Genomic DNA, 16,809 nt, shown 5'->3' on the forward strand with positions numbered 1-16,809 from the left:
GAACTTCCTCAGCTGCCGCAAACTGTGCCCAAGGCCTCCAACAGCCAAACTACTGAGGGCCCACAGCACATTATTTATTTAAAATTTCATCCTTCACCATTCCCCTCAATACCCAGCCCCACTTGCATTGCTTGCTCCTGTTCTGGGGGAACGCTTGTCACTCCAGAAAGGATTGGGGTGGGGGCTGTTTGCCAGGTAAGTGCCTGTTCTACTGTGTGGTTTGGATTTACAAAGGTTTTCTTTTTCATGCTATTTTATACTCTATATTAAATAGTATTACAAACCAGTGATGGGACTGAGCTCTAGAATCTGGAGCCAGATTGCCAACTCCTAGATATTGATTCAGGCCCATCTCTGTTACACACTTCACAAAATTGCACTATTTAGTCAAAACGACTACGGCCCTCATGTGGTCCCCCAGGGTATGTCTACACTACCCTCCTAGTTCGAACTAGGAGGGTAATGTAGGCATACCGCACTTGCAAATGAAGCCCAGGATTTGAATTTCCCGGGCTTCATTTGCATAAGCGGGGAGCCGCCATTTTTAAAACCCCGCTGGTTCGAACCCCGTGCAGCGCGGCTACACGGGGCACGAACTAGGTAGTTCGAACTAGGCTTCCTAGTTCGAACTACCGTTACTCCTCGTGAAATGAGGAGTAACGGTAGTTTGAACTAGGAAGCCTAGTTCGAACTACCTAGTTCGTGCCCCGTGTAGCCGCGCTGCACGGGGTTCGAACCAGCGGGGTTTTAAAAATGGCGGCTCCCTGCTAATGCAAATGAAGCCCAGGAAATTCAAATCCCGGACTTCATTTGCAAGTGCGGTATGCCTACATTACCCCGCTAGTTCAAACTAGCGGGGTAGTGTAGACATACCCCCAGAGAGGAGGGACTGCCTCCGCTGTGTTCTTTGGGCGAAGTAACATCACCAACACCAATGCATGCTGGGACATTAAGCAGGACCAGTGATCAAATGAGGCTGGAGGAGAACATTTCTATGCCATAGTGTTCTACTTACTCAAAGTGCCCAGAACACATTCATCCTCACAACAGCCCTGTAAAGTACCTGAGTTTTATTATCCCCTTTCTACCAATGAGGAAACAGACACACAAGGCATAATGTATTCCCTGGAATAAATCCATGGACTTCAATGGATTTACAGTAAGGATTAATTTTACTTTGAGTTATTAAGGGATATTGCAAGATCTAAGAAAAACAGCTTTACACTAGCTGGGCTGGATCTGTCTTCAGTATAACTCCACTGATGCCAGTGAAATAACACTAGGGATGAATATGGGTATTGGGTTTTGATCCAAAGTCTTGATCCAAAGTCCAGTGATGTCCATAGAAAAGTTCCTATTGATATCAGCTGATATTAGATCAGGCCCCTGATGTGTATACTACCCCTTCTGCTCAACTGTTGGAGGTATTCACCACCTATTGCTAAAGCTCAGGGAATTTAGTCAACGATTAAGAGAGCCCCCCATTAAAGAAATTAAAACTAATTCTTAAATGGGACTTTTCATGCTTTTAAGTGCTGCTCCAACTCCCAGTGCAGTCAATGGGAGTCTTTCCATGGATTTTCCAGGGAATTGGCCTGGCCCCCTGAGCCACCAACACTCCACATGCAAAGGGACACATTTGGGTAATGCTTTGGAGGGTTTAGTTACTGGAGGTTTTCTCCTGAAATGGGTATTTCCATGCATTTGTGGATTTGGCTCAAAAACTTAATGTTACTTTCAATGGCTATTTTGGGCAAATATTGCTTATTTTTTAAAAGTCTCTTATGTCAGTTATCATAGATGTTTTTGCAATTTGATTTAGATCCCTCTAATTGTTAAATTGTTGTACTCTACATTAATTGCGTGATTCAACTGTAAAAAGGAAAATCCAGAAAACAAAAAATTATTGTCATGTGGCCTTGTGAATACAATTTGAACTTTAATATCTGAGCCATTATAAATATGTTTTTGTTTCTAAAATATTAATGGCAAATCATAGACCTATATGTGATGAATAGGGAAAAATGCAAAAAAAATGCAAAAACTCTTTTGGAGTAGCAGGAGCATGGAAAATATCTCAAGGGCAAAAACAAATAACTCATTTTGTTTCTTTAAAATGTTAATCCAAAATTGCAGTAACTGCATTATATATGTTATGTGGTACCAGTGATGGCATAGGGATCCATATTTAGTTCTTATGTCTGCTGCATGCACTACAATTTGTGTGTGTGTGTGTATTTTTTAACAAACACCACACAGATGCATTCTAGAAATTCTCCTGATACTGACTGGCTAAAAATCCTTTCCCTGTCTTCCTTATGATGATCATCTGAATAGTCTAAGACATTTCTATCATACTGTAATGTTTGTCCTAATAAATATTCTATACTATAAAAGTTTCACACGCTAAAAATGGCGTTTTTATCCATAAAGCGTTTAACGAAAATCAACCCAGCAAATTCCAACTACATTTCTGTCCCTGGATAATGCTCCAAAACCCAATGCATGTACTATCCAGATGTTTTGCGAGGCACATGAGGGCAAACTCCAAGTGTTTTCTGCCATCTGAGAAGGGTGGGGATGTCATATAACTACACTTCTTAAAGTGCACAATAGATGTTAATTAAATCCAGCATGTTTCAGGAGGATTTGGATAAACTAGTTTGCATCAACACTAAGAGCAGACCTGAACCTTATTTTTTATTTTCATAATTTTGATGAAGTTCTGCACACACACACACACACACACACACACACACACACACACACACACACACACACACACACACACACACACACACACATACACAGGCTTAGTTTCCTGGTATTTCTGACTTCTGCTAACCCAGAATTATTTTCTTGTAAATTCCTGATGCTCCATTGTTATTTGCTCAGTCTTTCTAGACTGATGATTGAAATTTGCAATTCCTTTCCCACATTTGCATGCTGCAAGTTTCATAGCTATCTTCCTAGGTAATCTTTCAGGTTGTTACAGTTTCTGGGCAAAATGTGAGTGTCCAGCTATAAAAGGAGTCAGTATATTATATACTGGATACAAGTTGAGTGATATGACAGAAAGTATCCATACTGGTGTGTGTGCGCATCTGTGTGGTTTTTAACTCTGATGTATGGAGCTGGAATTTGAGAAGTTCGGAAGCCATCAGGTACCAAAGGGTTAAAACTAACATAAAAGAGAAAAAGGTAAACAAGCAGAAAGTCTACTGAAGAGAGGCAATGCTCAAAAGGTTATGTAGAGAACTCCCTTCTCAAGTAATAAGTCTCAGGAAGGAAAGGAAGGGAACAACTGATGCACAGTGAAATGATCACTGTCAGTTTCTGCAGACCGTCATTTAGCAGCGGTGTAAGAATGCATCAGGAAAGTGGAGTATACATTAGCAGAGAATGAGATTGTACTGGATAGAGACAAAGGCAAAGAGCTGAGATTTTTTCTCCCCATGGATATCCTTTTTGTTCCAGTATAGTGTAGTTTTGTCTAGGTCAAGTTTGAGTACTACAAGTGGAGTAGCATGTGGGTGGGATCAAGATGAATGCCCATGGAGCTGGTATTCTTCTCTGTCAAACTAGGAGGGAGTGATCCTTCCTGGGCGGTGCAGAGCATAATGGATTTATTGATGTTGCTGTTGACCCAGCAGTTAGAATGTACAGGACTTAATTCCTAGCACCACCTGGGGAGAAAGCTGATCAGTTGGGCTGACAGTGGCCAGTTGGGCTCTGTTTCTGTGTTGGATAGATAGAGTCATTTCATTTCTACTAGGGACTTCATTTATTTATGAATTTAATTAGGGAAAGGGTATTTTCTGACTTAAGTGAAGCTGAGAGGGGTTAAACAAAATGAGTCCCAAAAAAGCAAAATGAGAGTGCAAAGGGAGGATACTATCTGGGATGTGAGACCAAAGGGTGCAGAGGTGTGACACACTTATTCTGGACACACACACACACACACAGACACACACACACACTGACAATGCAACATCTGCAAACGCTAATGTGAGCTCAGGGAAATGAGAGACAGAGAAAGGTGAGTCCTGTTCTGAAACCCAGGCCAGCTGGTTTAGCAGGCTGGCATGTCACATAGTGATTCAAAGAAGGGCAGGAGAGAGAATAAACATCAGCGTCACGAGCCTACAAGTGCTCACTGATGCTGATGGAGTAAGACACTTTCAGCGAGGGTAATACTGCTCTAAACGTGATCCTTCCACACTTCCCACTTTATACATTTTTGTTCCAACGGCCCGCCAATAATGGCAGTTGACCTGGATGTCAGAGGACATAGTTGGTAGGTCTGTGACAGCAAGCAGGAGACAGAGGGATAGATCCTGCCAGACTTACTCATGCTGAGCTGCACCATGCTCTATGAGTCACACTGTTTTCAGTGGGACGATCAGCCAAGTAAGGTACTATCCAATGTGCAGTAAAACTGGAATGACCAGGGCTAGGATGCTAGGGAAACAGGCTCCCTCCCTACGTGGGAACCTCTGTCTTCAGCAGGCAGGTGCTGCTGTAGCCCCTGCCCCAGCCAGGCAGCTCCATGTGCGGAGCCCTGAGCCCCTGTCTGGGTGAGGCTCATTAAACAGCTGCAGGGCCGTGCTACCATGTAGCTTAGAGGGAACCTTGGCAGGTGTAGCTAACTGAGCCACCGCTCCATGCTGCAGAGGCCGTTAGCGTGAGAACACGAGCAGCACTGGGGACAAATTCTTGCTGCAGGAGAGGCTGACAATGCCCAGCATGGTGTGTTAAGAATGTTCAGGCAGGCTCTCTCACAGCCAGCACCCCAGCAGCATGAAGCCAGCAGCCTTATCTTGCTGGCCTCAGTCGTTAGAGTTGGAAGCCATGGGAGAGGAAGGCAACTGTTTCTTGGGGCAGGAGGTAGGTGGGCTCAGTCTCACTCTCTCTTCCTTTTTAGTCAAGTACTCCCCTGGATTCTCCCTAAGATGCCGTCCTGGAGCAAATCATCCTTCTGAGTGAGCCTGGCTGAGCTTAGCCCCCTGCAAAACCTGCTCGGTGCCACTCCTGGGGCCACCATTCTGCTTCCCTGGCATCTCCAAGCCCTGCTACTAGATATTCTGAGCACAACTGCCTGTGTCCTCTGCGGGCTTTGGGGAGAGGGGGAGGAAGCAGAATGATCTTTGCCTCCCAATCAGAGAGACAGGCAGCTCATCCCATGGTGAGTCTTGGGAAGTTGCTCCATGACCGTCATAGCTGCCACCCATCAAGAAACATTCTTCTGCCCCACCTGAGCTCCTTTGGACTAGCTGATGGACCCTGTCACTCCCCTCGCCTCATCACATTTCACCCGCTCCAGTGCAGTGGGGGAGAGGTGCTCCATGGCTTGCCAGCATCAGATGCCGGCTGCTGCCTTAATGGAAACAATCCTCTTTTCTCTTTCTCCCTGGCCTGGTCCTTTTCTCCTGGCCCCAGACTCCAATCTAAATGTTCCAAGGGGCATCCTTTTTTCTTCATATTGAAAAAACACACACATCTTTTTGAGCAGACTATTTGACTGCAGGACTGTTTGACTTGGAGTCTCTCCTGTGTCCTTGTTATCTTCCCCTGCCCTGCTGCAGGGGATTCTCATGCTTCACTTCAGGAGCCCACCCATTCTGTTTCTGTGCTACGTTACATTTCTAGGCGTAATCCCCCCTGCTCAGTGACATGGAGCTGATGTTAAGGAACGGGCTGGGTGTCCATCGCTCCGGAGAGATTCTCGGGTGAAGTTTTAGACAGAGGAGAGAGATTCTGCATTTATAATTTGATTTCCCCATGAGAAAAGAGAGAGAGAGAGAGAGAGAGAGAGAGAGAGAGCAAAGCTGCGAGTCAGATCCCTTTCCCACAGCAAGGTTTGTGTAGAATGCTTTCCCTCACCTCTGAGACAGACAAATACATTTTGTTCCTCACACTGAGAAGACTCTCCAGTGGGAGCAACCTGGTTGTTTTAAACATGAAGGAGAAATAGGGTCTAAATATTTCTAGCTAGTGTCAGTAGAGGAAACACAGAGGATGAAATATAGTGCTGGTTAGAAGGCTCATGAATTTCTTTATGTGGGATTGCTAGGCTGACAGTGAGGGATTCCTTCCCCTTAGTGGCAAAGAAAGGGGGACCTTTTGGAAGAATAGCTGAAATAGTCTGAACTGGACAGATCTCTACCACAAGTGGCTTCTCTTACCACCTGACTCTCTCAACCTCACCAGAGAGGGCAGGGCACCAGGGCTATGTCTACACAGCAGTGTTATTTCAGAATAACTGATGTTATTCCAAAATAACATGGTCCATGTCTACACAGCAGGCAGTTATTTCGACATAATGTCAAAATGTCGTCAAGCTGGAGGACTTCTTACCCCGATTCCTGTAACCCTCATTTTATGAGGAGTAAGGGAAGTTGGAGGAAGAGTGCTCTGACTCGGACTTCCTGCTTTGTAGACAGCGCCAAAAGCCAAAATAGGCTATTTATACTTAAGCTACGCAATTGATGCAGCTCAAGTTGCATGACTTATTTCGGCTTTAGCCCTGCTGTGTAGACATGCCCCAGGTAACTGGTGAAGGAATGGTCTCATTTCTTCCTGGTATCCGGTTTAATATCATAAGGCTGGAAGTAAATAAAAAAGTACTTTGTTCCTTGAGAATAAGTTAACCTAAAACAAATCTACTCTAGACTTCCTGCCATTCTCATCTCATTTAGTGTCTCTTGGGTGGTGAAAAAAAATCTACAGTACTATGGAGGCAGGAGAAAGAAAGGTGGGAAATATCTGTCTAAAACTGAATGACAAATTCTGTCTTGTGAAAAACTCTCTACAAAGCCCTCCCAGATGGAACTGTCTCCAAATTTAATGCATTCACTTGCCATGCTGTCAGAGAAAGGGCAATCAAACCCATTCTTGGGATGGCCAAATTCCATTTTTAATTATAATCCATGGGCCAGGTATAAATTTAGGCCTCCATACCCACCTATGTCCCCAGCAAATCCCCCATTCACAGCAATGGCAGGTTTACACAAAGGTCAAGTACACAGTATGGCCCCTCTATATCTCTTTTGGTTATTATCATTTTTCATTTGCTCAGTACTCAATGGAGTCAGTATCATTTAATGGGAAAATTGTCCCCATTGTTTCTTCCTTTTCCTTGTCTTCCTTTCCCATCCTCTTATCTCTGTGTCTCCTCTGCATGTCCTTCCCTGCAGTAACTCCAATTCCCAAACTTCCCAAGGGTTTTAACTCTCACCTTCTACCCTGCTCTGGCCTCTTAAAAAGATCAGCAGTGACAGCTAATGTTGACATTTTAACGTGTCATTATTAGGCTTTAGGTTGAACACTCCACGGTGTATAATGGAGTGAGGGAGTTGGCCTATCTAAATGACCATTTCAGGCTCCCTGCAGGTATAGGCAGATGACACTGCATTAATTACACTGGGGTCTCATTTGGAAGAGTTTTTTTTTTAACAATCACTGGGGCCAGAAACTTGCTTCTTTTTTTTCTTTCAAAATGAAAGCTGAGATCTTGCTGAAGTACAATAGAAAGGCTACACCATAGGTCAACTGGGGAGGTATCTAACAGTAACTGGGGATGTGAATAGGTATGTGGTTACATGGTAAGCACCACCCTTACTGGGTAATGTGTGCCAGGTAATGGTTAACTGGTGCTCAGGAGCTGGCAGCCCAGCATGGGCTGGGAGCTGGGAGCCCCACACGGGGCCAGAAGTGTCAGACCCACATGGCCTGGCAGATGGAAGCAGCCGTTCCGTAGGCTGAGAGTAGGAGCCCTGTGGGCTGGGTACTGCTCCAGCCAGGCAGGAATTGTCCCCTGCCTGGGATTCCACTTAGTTGCTTAATCAGTTAAACCTAACGTTTAACCGGTTAACTGATTAAAAGGGACTTTACATCCCTAACAGCAGCACCCATAGCTGGTACCTAACAAGCCTTAAGTGCCTGCTAAAGGCAGCTCCCAACTTTATTCCAGGAGTGGAGATAGGAGATCTTGGGGGGGGGGGGGGGGAGGAGAAGTGCTATAATCTGGTCTGTTTTAAAATGTCTCTATAGTTGGGGAGCTGCTGAAAATCTGCTTCCTTTGTGGGGGTTCAGATGGCTCTTGGGGTGGGAGGGTGGGAAGGGCTTCTCATTTTGGGACACTGGGGCTGGAATGTGGTAGGCAGGAGTAGGGTGGGTGGGTTGAGGAGAGTAATTGTTCTGTCTGAATGAAGCTAGTTTCTATTTGCAACCAGAGGGATGTGCTCCCTCTCCTCCCCCCCGGCTGACAGGCACTTCACCTTCATGTCCTTGCTGAAGCAAATCACCGAACAGTGGAAACAACATACCTGATAACTGCTGCACTGAAGGCTGGTCATGTGTGCTTAACAACTGTGCCTGAATAGTTTCTACTACCCTCTTGAAGCGACGGCTGGGACCTGTGGGAAGAGAAAAGACGCAAACAGCTGTGAGAGGAACACTGCGGGAGGAAGAACCAGCATCTTCCCTGCAATCTCCTCCCCTCCCTTTATCAGACTGTGGCTGTGGTGCTGGTGTCTGACTGAAGAGCTACTGTACAAGCAGCACTTCAGAGCTATGATGTGAATGACTCCATGGAAGAGTCTAGCTTAGATGCTCCTTCCCCATCCTAGCACCTGAAATGTTCTGGAGGAGCTTCATTTTTTTTTCTTTTTAATCTCTCGCCTCCCTCAGATGGCTCCACAGCCCTCCAAGAATTAGGGTTCTCAGTGGGAATTACAGCAATTCCTTTCTCCAAAAGTTCCTATTGCCAGATCCATTCAAAATCTATTCTAACAGGGTTTTATTGGACTCTCTCAATTGTATCCCTCCTACCAACGCCAAGTCTATCTGTATTCAGCCGACATTTATTTGCAGTCAACACCTCCACAAGGTCTAGCCCCTCCTCCGCCAGCCAAGGATTTAAAATCAGAAAGGTCTCCTCCCTCGCACTTGACAACCAGTCTGTGGAGAGCAAGTATGTGTCAAAAAGGAGGTGAAGGTGACACCAGTCAGATCTAGAGAGGAGGGGAGGCTCTGGTATTGGTGCACCGACTAGATTTCTGCAGCCACCCGCGAGATGGCTTGCTTTCATATTGGACCTGTTTGGGGAGCAGGGAGGTTAGATATTGTTTAATTTAATAATCGTGTAATCGCACCAAATCTTACCGGTGACATGATTATTCGATAGTCCCCAGGGGCAGGGCCGGCAGCCAGTGCTCTCTCAGCCCCACTCCCAGGGAGTCCTCTGCTACCCTGCACTGCTGCCTCTGTGCGGAGTGACAGGCGTGTGTCAGAGGCAGCAGTGCGGAGTGGCAGGCGGGAACTGATCTGTGCTTACTGCTTGCCTACTGTCCGTGCGGCTGTCTCTGCATCCCGCATGCCCCTCTCCCCCACACTGCTGCCTCTGATACAGAGGCAGCAGCGTGGGAGAAGGGGGAGGTGGCTTCATGAAGCTCGCTTCCCCCACACCGGCTCCTGCCTGCCTTTCTCCCTGCTGCCTCTGTGGGAGGCAGCAAGGGGGAGGGGCAGATGGCTCCATGGAGCAAGCACACAGAGAGCTGGCTTAAAAGCCGGCTACTCATGCGTATCGGCTCCCGCCTGCCCACCCCAGCGCTGCTTCTCTATCAGAAGCAGCAGTGCGGGGGCAGGTGGCTCTGTGGGCTCCCACCTCCCCTACCTTGCTGCCTCTGATAGCTCAGGCTAATCAGTTAATCGTGTACACAACTGTACACTAACATCCCTATTGGGGAGAGAACTTACTGAGAACCTTTGCGGAAAAGGTAAAGGGGAGAGAGACTGCAAAGGGAGGGGGAGAGGACCCAGAAGAGAATCCAGGTTATTCAAGGGCCCAGTTCTGAGGCAGACTAACCTGCCTCTCTCACAGTGCGCCTGGCAGCCAGCTAAGACAGCAGAGTAGCTACACTGTTCCTTACGTGGTGGCTGGGTAAGGATAAAACCCTGTGAGTGGCTTCACAGCCCCTTGCTCAGAGACCCCATTATTTTGAAACAATAGGGCAGGACAGAGCATTTCAAGTCCAAAGCATGGCACAGCAGCAACTCTACCGCACCCATCTGTCTGACGAGGACAGCCGTAGCTGCTTCCCGTGACTTTCCCTTTCTCTCCCCAGTGCAGCCTAAACCACAGGATATCAAAACCATCACTCTTCCTTCCTATGCCCTCTTCTCCCAAGTGTCCCCTCTCTTCCCAAGTTCTAGGCTTTCATCGTCTCTGCTCCCATGTCTGCCGTCATACCCCAGCGGCAGGGCGAAGCCACCCTGCCCACGGGCTGCAGCCACTCCTTGGTTACCTGATAAAAGCGTGAAAGTGACTGAGTAGATCCCATTCTCCTTCTGTGCCTCACCCCCTTCTGTGTACGTTATGTCCACCTGGAACTTCACTGGCTTCTGGAAGACAGCAGGACCCCCCGTGGACTTGTACTCTGCGCGGAAACTTGTCTGTGAGATGACGCTGTGACTGAGGCTGGGAATCTGAAAGAGGGTGGCAGCAGCGGAGGATATGGTCAGAGGGCAAATGTTCTACTGAAGAAGAACTCTCTCTCTCTCTCTCTCTCTCTCTCTCTCTCTTTCACCTGTATGCCTGGACTCCCCAGCCACTGGAGAGAGCAAGATTGGCTGCCTATGGTCTCAACCTCGCAGTGCTGTGCACTCCTGTAAAATCGGTGGGAGTGGAGGCACTCAGCACCCCACAGGCATGCACAGCACTTTGCTGGATGAAGCCCTGTTGAAAGACTGCATATTTGTGAAGTGCCTGACACTCTTCGGTATTCCCCCTGCTGCGCAGCTGAATGTGGTGGGTTCTTTGACATCTCCCAAGCATGCATTTCAGTAGCTCCTCACAGTTGGGAGAGAAATATCAACTGGCGGTAGAGAACTCAAAGCAGCATACCAAAGAGAGATCAGGAAAATGGTTACTCCATAGCTGACCTGGACAAACAGGATCAGAGCCTGGGATTTCCATAGGGACTGTATACTACCCCCCACCTTGTGATCATAGGAAATAGACTGTGAGTGACTGCTAGGGCATTCCTGGGATTTTCACACTTGGGGGCAAAGTTTCAAACCTGTTCTGGACCTGGTTTTCAGGTGCCCAGGGCTGACAGCCAGGACCAGAATTCCAATAAGCTCAGCATCCAATAGTCTAAAAATCTTGGCAAGTTGACCACTTACCTGGGTGCCCAAAGAAGAACGGCATTCTTCTGAAAATCTGGCCCCAGAGATTCATTTTGCAGCTTGCTGCCTTATCTTTATTAGCAAGCCAGCTGTGAGAGAGCAGGTGGGGTATTCACAGTGACTGCTGGGCACTAAAAGCCAATGCATCAATCTCATATACAGAGCTGACTTCACAGACTTCATGTAAGGGAGAGGCATCGTTTAAATAAATGTTTGGTCATTTACAGTGGGAGATGCACACTAATGTTATACCCCATGCTTGCTGGTCTGTGCTGTGTGCAAAAAGGTTCAGGGGTCTTGACTGCTCTATGGCACAGAATTCATTACAGCATGTGTAACACAGAGATTGGTTTTCTGCAGACTGGCACCAATTTTCAATGTCATTTAGCAACATATATGAAATAAACTAAGCCCTACCCCAACTCCAATTAAAAAAATCTACCTAACTCTCTTAAAACAAACAAATAAAAAAACAAAACAAAACAAACACAAAAAAACCAAACCCAAACCCTCACATCTACTTCACTCTCATTTACATTTTCTTCATTTATACTTATAAGTAGGAGAGAATAAGTCTTTTGTGTCTGGGAGGAAGGGATGCCTTATGCCACTGATCTCAAGACCCCAAGGCTGCATCTAGACTGGCATGATTTTGTGGAAATACTTTTAACGGAAAAGTTTTTCCGTTAAAAGTATTTCCGCAAAAGAGCATCTAGATTGGCACGGATGCTTCTGTGCAAAAAGTGTTTTTGCGCAAAAGCATGCATACCCAGTGTAGACATGCTTTTGTGCAAGAAAGCTCCAATGGCCATTTTAGCCATCGGGCTTTCTTGCGCAAAAAATTAAGGTGCCTGTCTACACTGGCTCTCTTATACTTATCCCTGAGCAGGAGCGTCAAAGTATTTGCGCAAGAAGCACTGAATTCTTACATTAGAACGTCAGTGCTCTTGTGCAAATTCAAGCGGCCAGTGTAGACAGCTGGCAAGCAGCCACTTTTGCGCAAAATCTTGCCAGTCTAGATGCACCCCAGGTGTAGAGACCTTAAGCTGCAGACAGACAGTATCCCCAACCACTAATGCTTCAGCCCTAGGAGAAAATGGTTCATCTCGGTGTGCGAAGTACAAGGGAGATTTAAAATGAAGACAAGAAAGTCTGTTGTGAGACAAATTTCCCTGCCTGGAGCAAGGGGTGAAGGGAAAACCCCGAGTATAAGTGTGGGACCCAAAAAGAGAAAGGAAAAATAATGTGACATTAATCTAATGGAACAGTTGATTAAGGAATTGACTTTCTAGGCGCTGCAGCAGCATTTTAAGCTCTGACTGCATTTAAACCCCAAGCACTGTCAGGTCCATGGAAGACCGATTTAGTACTTTTCAAGTCCCCTTCGGAAATTTGGTACCTCACTAGGCTAGGTTTAAGTGGGAACCAGATGAGCAAAGGAAGTACTGCAGAAATGAAAACAATGGGGAAGAATTCCAGGAGATGGAGACACTGTCCAAGAATATGTGGGCTTAAGATGTCCTTGGAATTGAACGGTGAGATGAGTCTATAGTATGACTTACCGACAGGAATGCGTGCACAATGTCAGCCTTGATGGAGCTTAGTGGTTTATCTTTTATGACCACAAAGATCTGTTCTTCTTTCTCTAGGTTGATGAAGTTACCAAACCAGGATTTTTTGGCAAGTCTGGCATAAAGAAAAAAGAGAGAAGGGGGAGGGTTAGAACAGAAAAGCATTTCTTAGACAATTGACATTTGGATAAACATGAAAATGACATAAAGGGGCTGGGTTTTCATCACCCTACACTGGCCCGTATGCTGGAATTTCTGTGAGGTGTGAGTGCTTTTTCTGTAAATGGGAGCCTTGCTCCTGGAGAAGGGGGGAGGAATCAGCTCCAGCCTTCCCCTGGCAAGCCAGAGCATGGGGGAGCGAGGCTCGGGCAGCGTGCCGCTTCTGCCTTCCCTGATTGGCTGGGACCATGGGGTGCGTGTTTGCACCCTTCACACACACCCTGTGTGTATGGGTCTGCTACAGCTGGTGATGTGATGTGGGCTGGAAAACTGTAACTCCCTAAAATATTCATAGGCTGCTGTAACTAAGTCAGAGAGCCAAAGATTACCTCAGAGAGCAGTAAAAAGAAAGGGCCTCTCATTTAAATGGGTCATTAAGAAACTTGGGTTAGAATATGAAAAGAAATTACATACTAATTAGCTCCTGTGCCCCATGATGAAAGAACAACTCTGTAGGCCCCCTGTAAAGCTGGGGCAACCACTCCTCGCATGTTATGGGCTCATTAGCTGTTTCTACCTGGTTATCCATTTAAACTGTCCAGTTGTCTGAAGCTTGCATCCATCTTAATTTGAACTGGGAAATGCTCTCTCTCTTTCTCTTTTTCTCTTCTGGGGTGGGCCAAGATTTGAATATTTAACTGTGACACCATGTAAAACAATCTTTTTTTTTTAGTAAAAAATCACCTTGTAGGCCTCTATATTTATGGGTTTCTCGAGGACTATAATTCAAAAGGGCTCCATTTATAAGTACAAGAATGAGATCTTTGCCATCAGATCGGCAAACTCAGACGGAGAATTGAGTTCTCCGGAGAGGTCCAGCAGAGTTTTTTCCTTCTCATGAATTACCACCAGCAATAAAGGCTTTGCCCGAGGCCAGTTTAAGACCTCAGTGACACCTTACTGCCTGTAACTGACTGGATTTCAGTAATTTTGTAGGTGATGCAGAAGATGGAATAGACTCTGGCCGATCCTCCTGTCGCTATGTTGGCTCTGCAGAGCTAACAGGATCAGAAAACAGTACAAACTGGCCACTCTCTCTCAACTCAGCTAATCAGATTCTGCAAATAACCATGGAACAGAGGTGCTGAGTAAGAAGCTGCCCTTTCTACTTAATAATTTTTTCAGAGTAGAACTGCACTTTAAGGTCTGATTCTGTGAGGTGCTGAGCACCCTGAAATCCAACTGAAGCAAATAAGAGTCAAGTGCACTCAGCACCTTGAAGGAGGTGGTTAGCATCTTCCAGGATCAGACCCAAAAGCAGGCTTTGGGAGTCCAGCTGCCCCCTGTGCCCGGCAATACAAAAGAGACTGGCACTAGCAATCCTCTCTCTTGGCTGCCAGTCTCCTTCTCAAAGTAGGGCTTGAGGTAGGTGGACTCCTCTGGGGAAGCACCATGAGATCTTCAGCTGCAAAGTAAAACCAACCAAATGGGTGCCCACTTTTGTTGCTTTAAGAGCAGTAGAAATGTTGGAAAAGGCCAAATAGCCCAGGGGCATTTCTAGTCCATCCCCTCAGCCTGACTGTAAAGTTATTTCTCCCATTCAAAATTTGTCCATTCTCATGTTAAATAAAAAGGGGCTTTTTCCTCTTTCCCAGTTGTTTACTGCTGTTCACTCTGGTCTCTCAGGCCATGTCTACACTCAGTGCTTTTTTTGTGACAGTATTGCCTGGTACGCAATTGTCTTAAAGGGGCCGTGTCTCTTCAAAGGGCAATGCCGGCCCCATCCCAGCTTTTTTTTTCCTCAACAACTTTTCCCCTGGAGTACTAGCACTTTTTTTTTTAACAAGAAAAGTACTATCTACACTACATGGTAGATCAATGCTGCCATGGTCAATCTTCCAGGGTTCGATTTAGAGGGGCTAGTGAAGATCCACCAACTCAAACTTATAGAGGTCGACACCTGTATTCCTGCCCCTCACGAGGAGTAAGCAAAGCTGACAGGAGACATAAGCTCCCTGTGATGTAGTGGGGATTGTGCTCGTTTTGTTCACTTTGTTATGTTGTATGTGATTCCTACTGACCTGTACTGTTCTGTTGTAACCCTGTGTGTGTGCCCCAGTTTCCCTGGGCACTGCAGTGGTACCTGGCTAGAGATAGGAATTTTGGGTGTAGCTCTCCCTAAGGGGAGTCTGCCCCATCTTAGCACATACACAACAATAGCTCAGGTTGTCTTGTAACCTGAGTCTAGGTGGAAGATTCAACCAGGTGACACCTTCTACCTGGGAAGCTAGACTAAGGAGGAGGGGTTTGTGTGTGGCCTGCAGGGCTGGGACTGGCTGCGTAATGTGTGAGTTACTCTCGGCTGGCTTAGGATGCAGGGAGGGGGCCCAGGGCGCTGGCCCTCGGCCCCCCTCTCCTCAAGTGGGATTGTACTGATGGCTCCTGGTTCCAGAGTTAACAAGCCTGTGCTACACTGTATCCCTGTCAATGAATAAACCTTCTGCTCTACTTGCTGGCTGGGAGTCACATCTGACTGAGGATAGGGGAGCAGAGCCCAGTGACTCCCCCACACTCCGTGACACTCCTGTCGACCTCTCTCTGTGTGGACAGTGATTTAAGATATGTCAACTCCAGCTATGTTGCCTATCTTAAGTCAACCTTCCTGTTTAATGTAGACCAGGCCTCAGTAACAAAGCCACAAACTCTTCCTCTCAGCTATCTAGTGAGGGACCCACACACTACAGACACTTTCACGATTTCTTTCTTTTAAAACCTATCAGGAGCAGCTTGATCAGCAGGTGGTTAGAGGCCGAGGGCACATATAGACTGCACTCTAAAATCGAAATAAGATATGTGATTTGCGCTACACAAATTGCGTATCTCATTTCTATTTTATTTCGAAACAGGCTATTTCAAAATTTGGTGCATCTACACGGCAATTTTGAGACATCTCTTATTCCTCCTGGAATGAGGTTTAAAGGGATACAGAAATAGAAAGAAAGAAAGAAAGAAAGAAAGAAAGAAAGAAAGAAAGAAAGAAAGAAAGAAAGAAAGAAAGAAAGAAAGAAAGAAAGAAAGAAAGAAAGAAAGAAAGAAAGAAAGAATCTCATTCTTTATTAAACAGCTACAGCAATTTGTCCTTTGTGCAAGCTCCTTATTTGGATCTTGATTAAGCAAGATACTTAAGCATGAGCATCACTTTAGATATATGATTAGCTCCATTGATACCAATGTGTCTACTCACATTGGTTAAGGTTAAATGTGTGCTTAAATGCCTTGCTGAATTGGGGCATTGGTTTAATATACCACTTGAGGCTCTATCCCTTTAGATTTTATTGCTAATAAATTAACTAAAACTTTTCATAAGAGAAAAAGACAAGCATTACTTAGATATATCATGATATATTAGCCAATCATTGGGAGCTTAGAATGAACGAGAAAGTCATTAGGAGATGCTATAACAGAGAAAGGAAACATATGTTTATCATAAAAAAGATGAAGTCAATAGAGTTCTTGATGAAGATGTCTTTTTTTCTCATGGAAAAAACCTCAAGATATGTGGAAGTAGGTGCTGAGAAACAAGACATCTATGGTTAAAATAAAATCTAGTTAATTTTTTTACAAGTTTTATTATTTTTTCTGCAGGGTACAACCCAATTGAACTCATTAATTCAGCAATTATACAGAAAAGAGATAGAGAGCCTTAGGCCTTGACTTGCATCCAAACTGCCTCAAATGACAAAGTCTACCTCACCACTGGCTCTTAAAGGAACAGTGTGAAGAAAAGATGGCAGGAGCTTCCACTGGTGAAAGAAAGAAAGCAAGAAAGAAACTTTTTCAGCTTTAATACTCAAGACCATTTGGCATGAGTGTTTCATTTATTTCTTCA

At 45.6% G+C, this 16,809-nt stretch overlaps 1 protein-coding gene across 8 annotated transcripts in view; it reads right to left on the reverse strand.

Moving 5' to 3' along the window:
- The window catches only part of BRSK2 (BR serine/threonine kinase 2), a 502,819-nt gene that overhangs the window by 19,463 nt on the left and 466,547 nt on the right, over positions 1 to 16,809 (reverse strand). For all 8 annotated transcript variants that reach the window (XM_075928205.1, XM_075928203.1, XM_075928209.1 and 5 more), the window contains 3 exons: positions 12,753 to 12,876; positions 10,308 to 10,488; positions 8,328 to 8,417 (listed from right to left, as the gene is read on the reverse strand). In XM_075928205.1, coding sequence (XP_075784320.1) covers positions 8,328 to 8,417; positions 10,308 to 10,488; positions 12,753 to 12,876 — 395 coding nt within the window. The remainder of the gene's footprint in view (positions 1 to 8,327; positions 8,418 to 10,307; positions 10,489 to 12,752; positions 12,877 to 16,809) is intronic.

This window comes from Pelodiscus sinensis, chromosome 4, assembly GCF_049634645.1.
Source record: "Pelodiscus sinensis isolate JC-2024 chromosome 4, ASM4963464v1, whole genome shotgun sequence".
Classification (NCBI taxonomy): Eukaryota; Metazoa; Chordata; order Testudines; family Trionychidae; genus Pelodiscus; species Pelodiscus sinensis.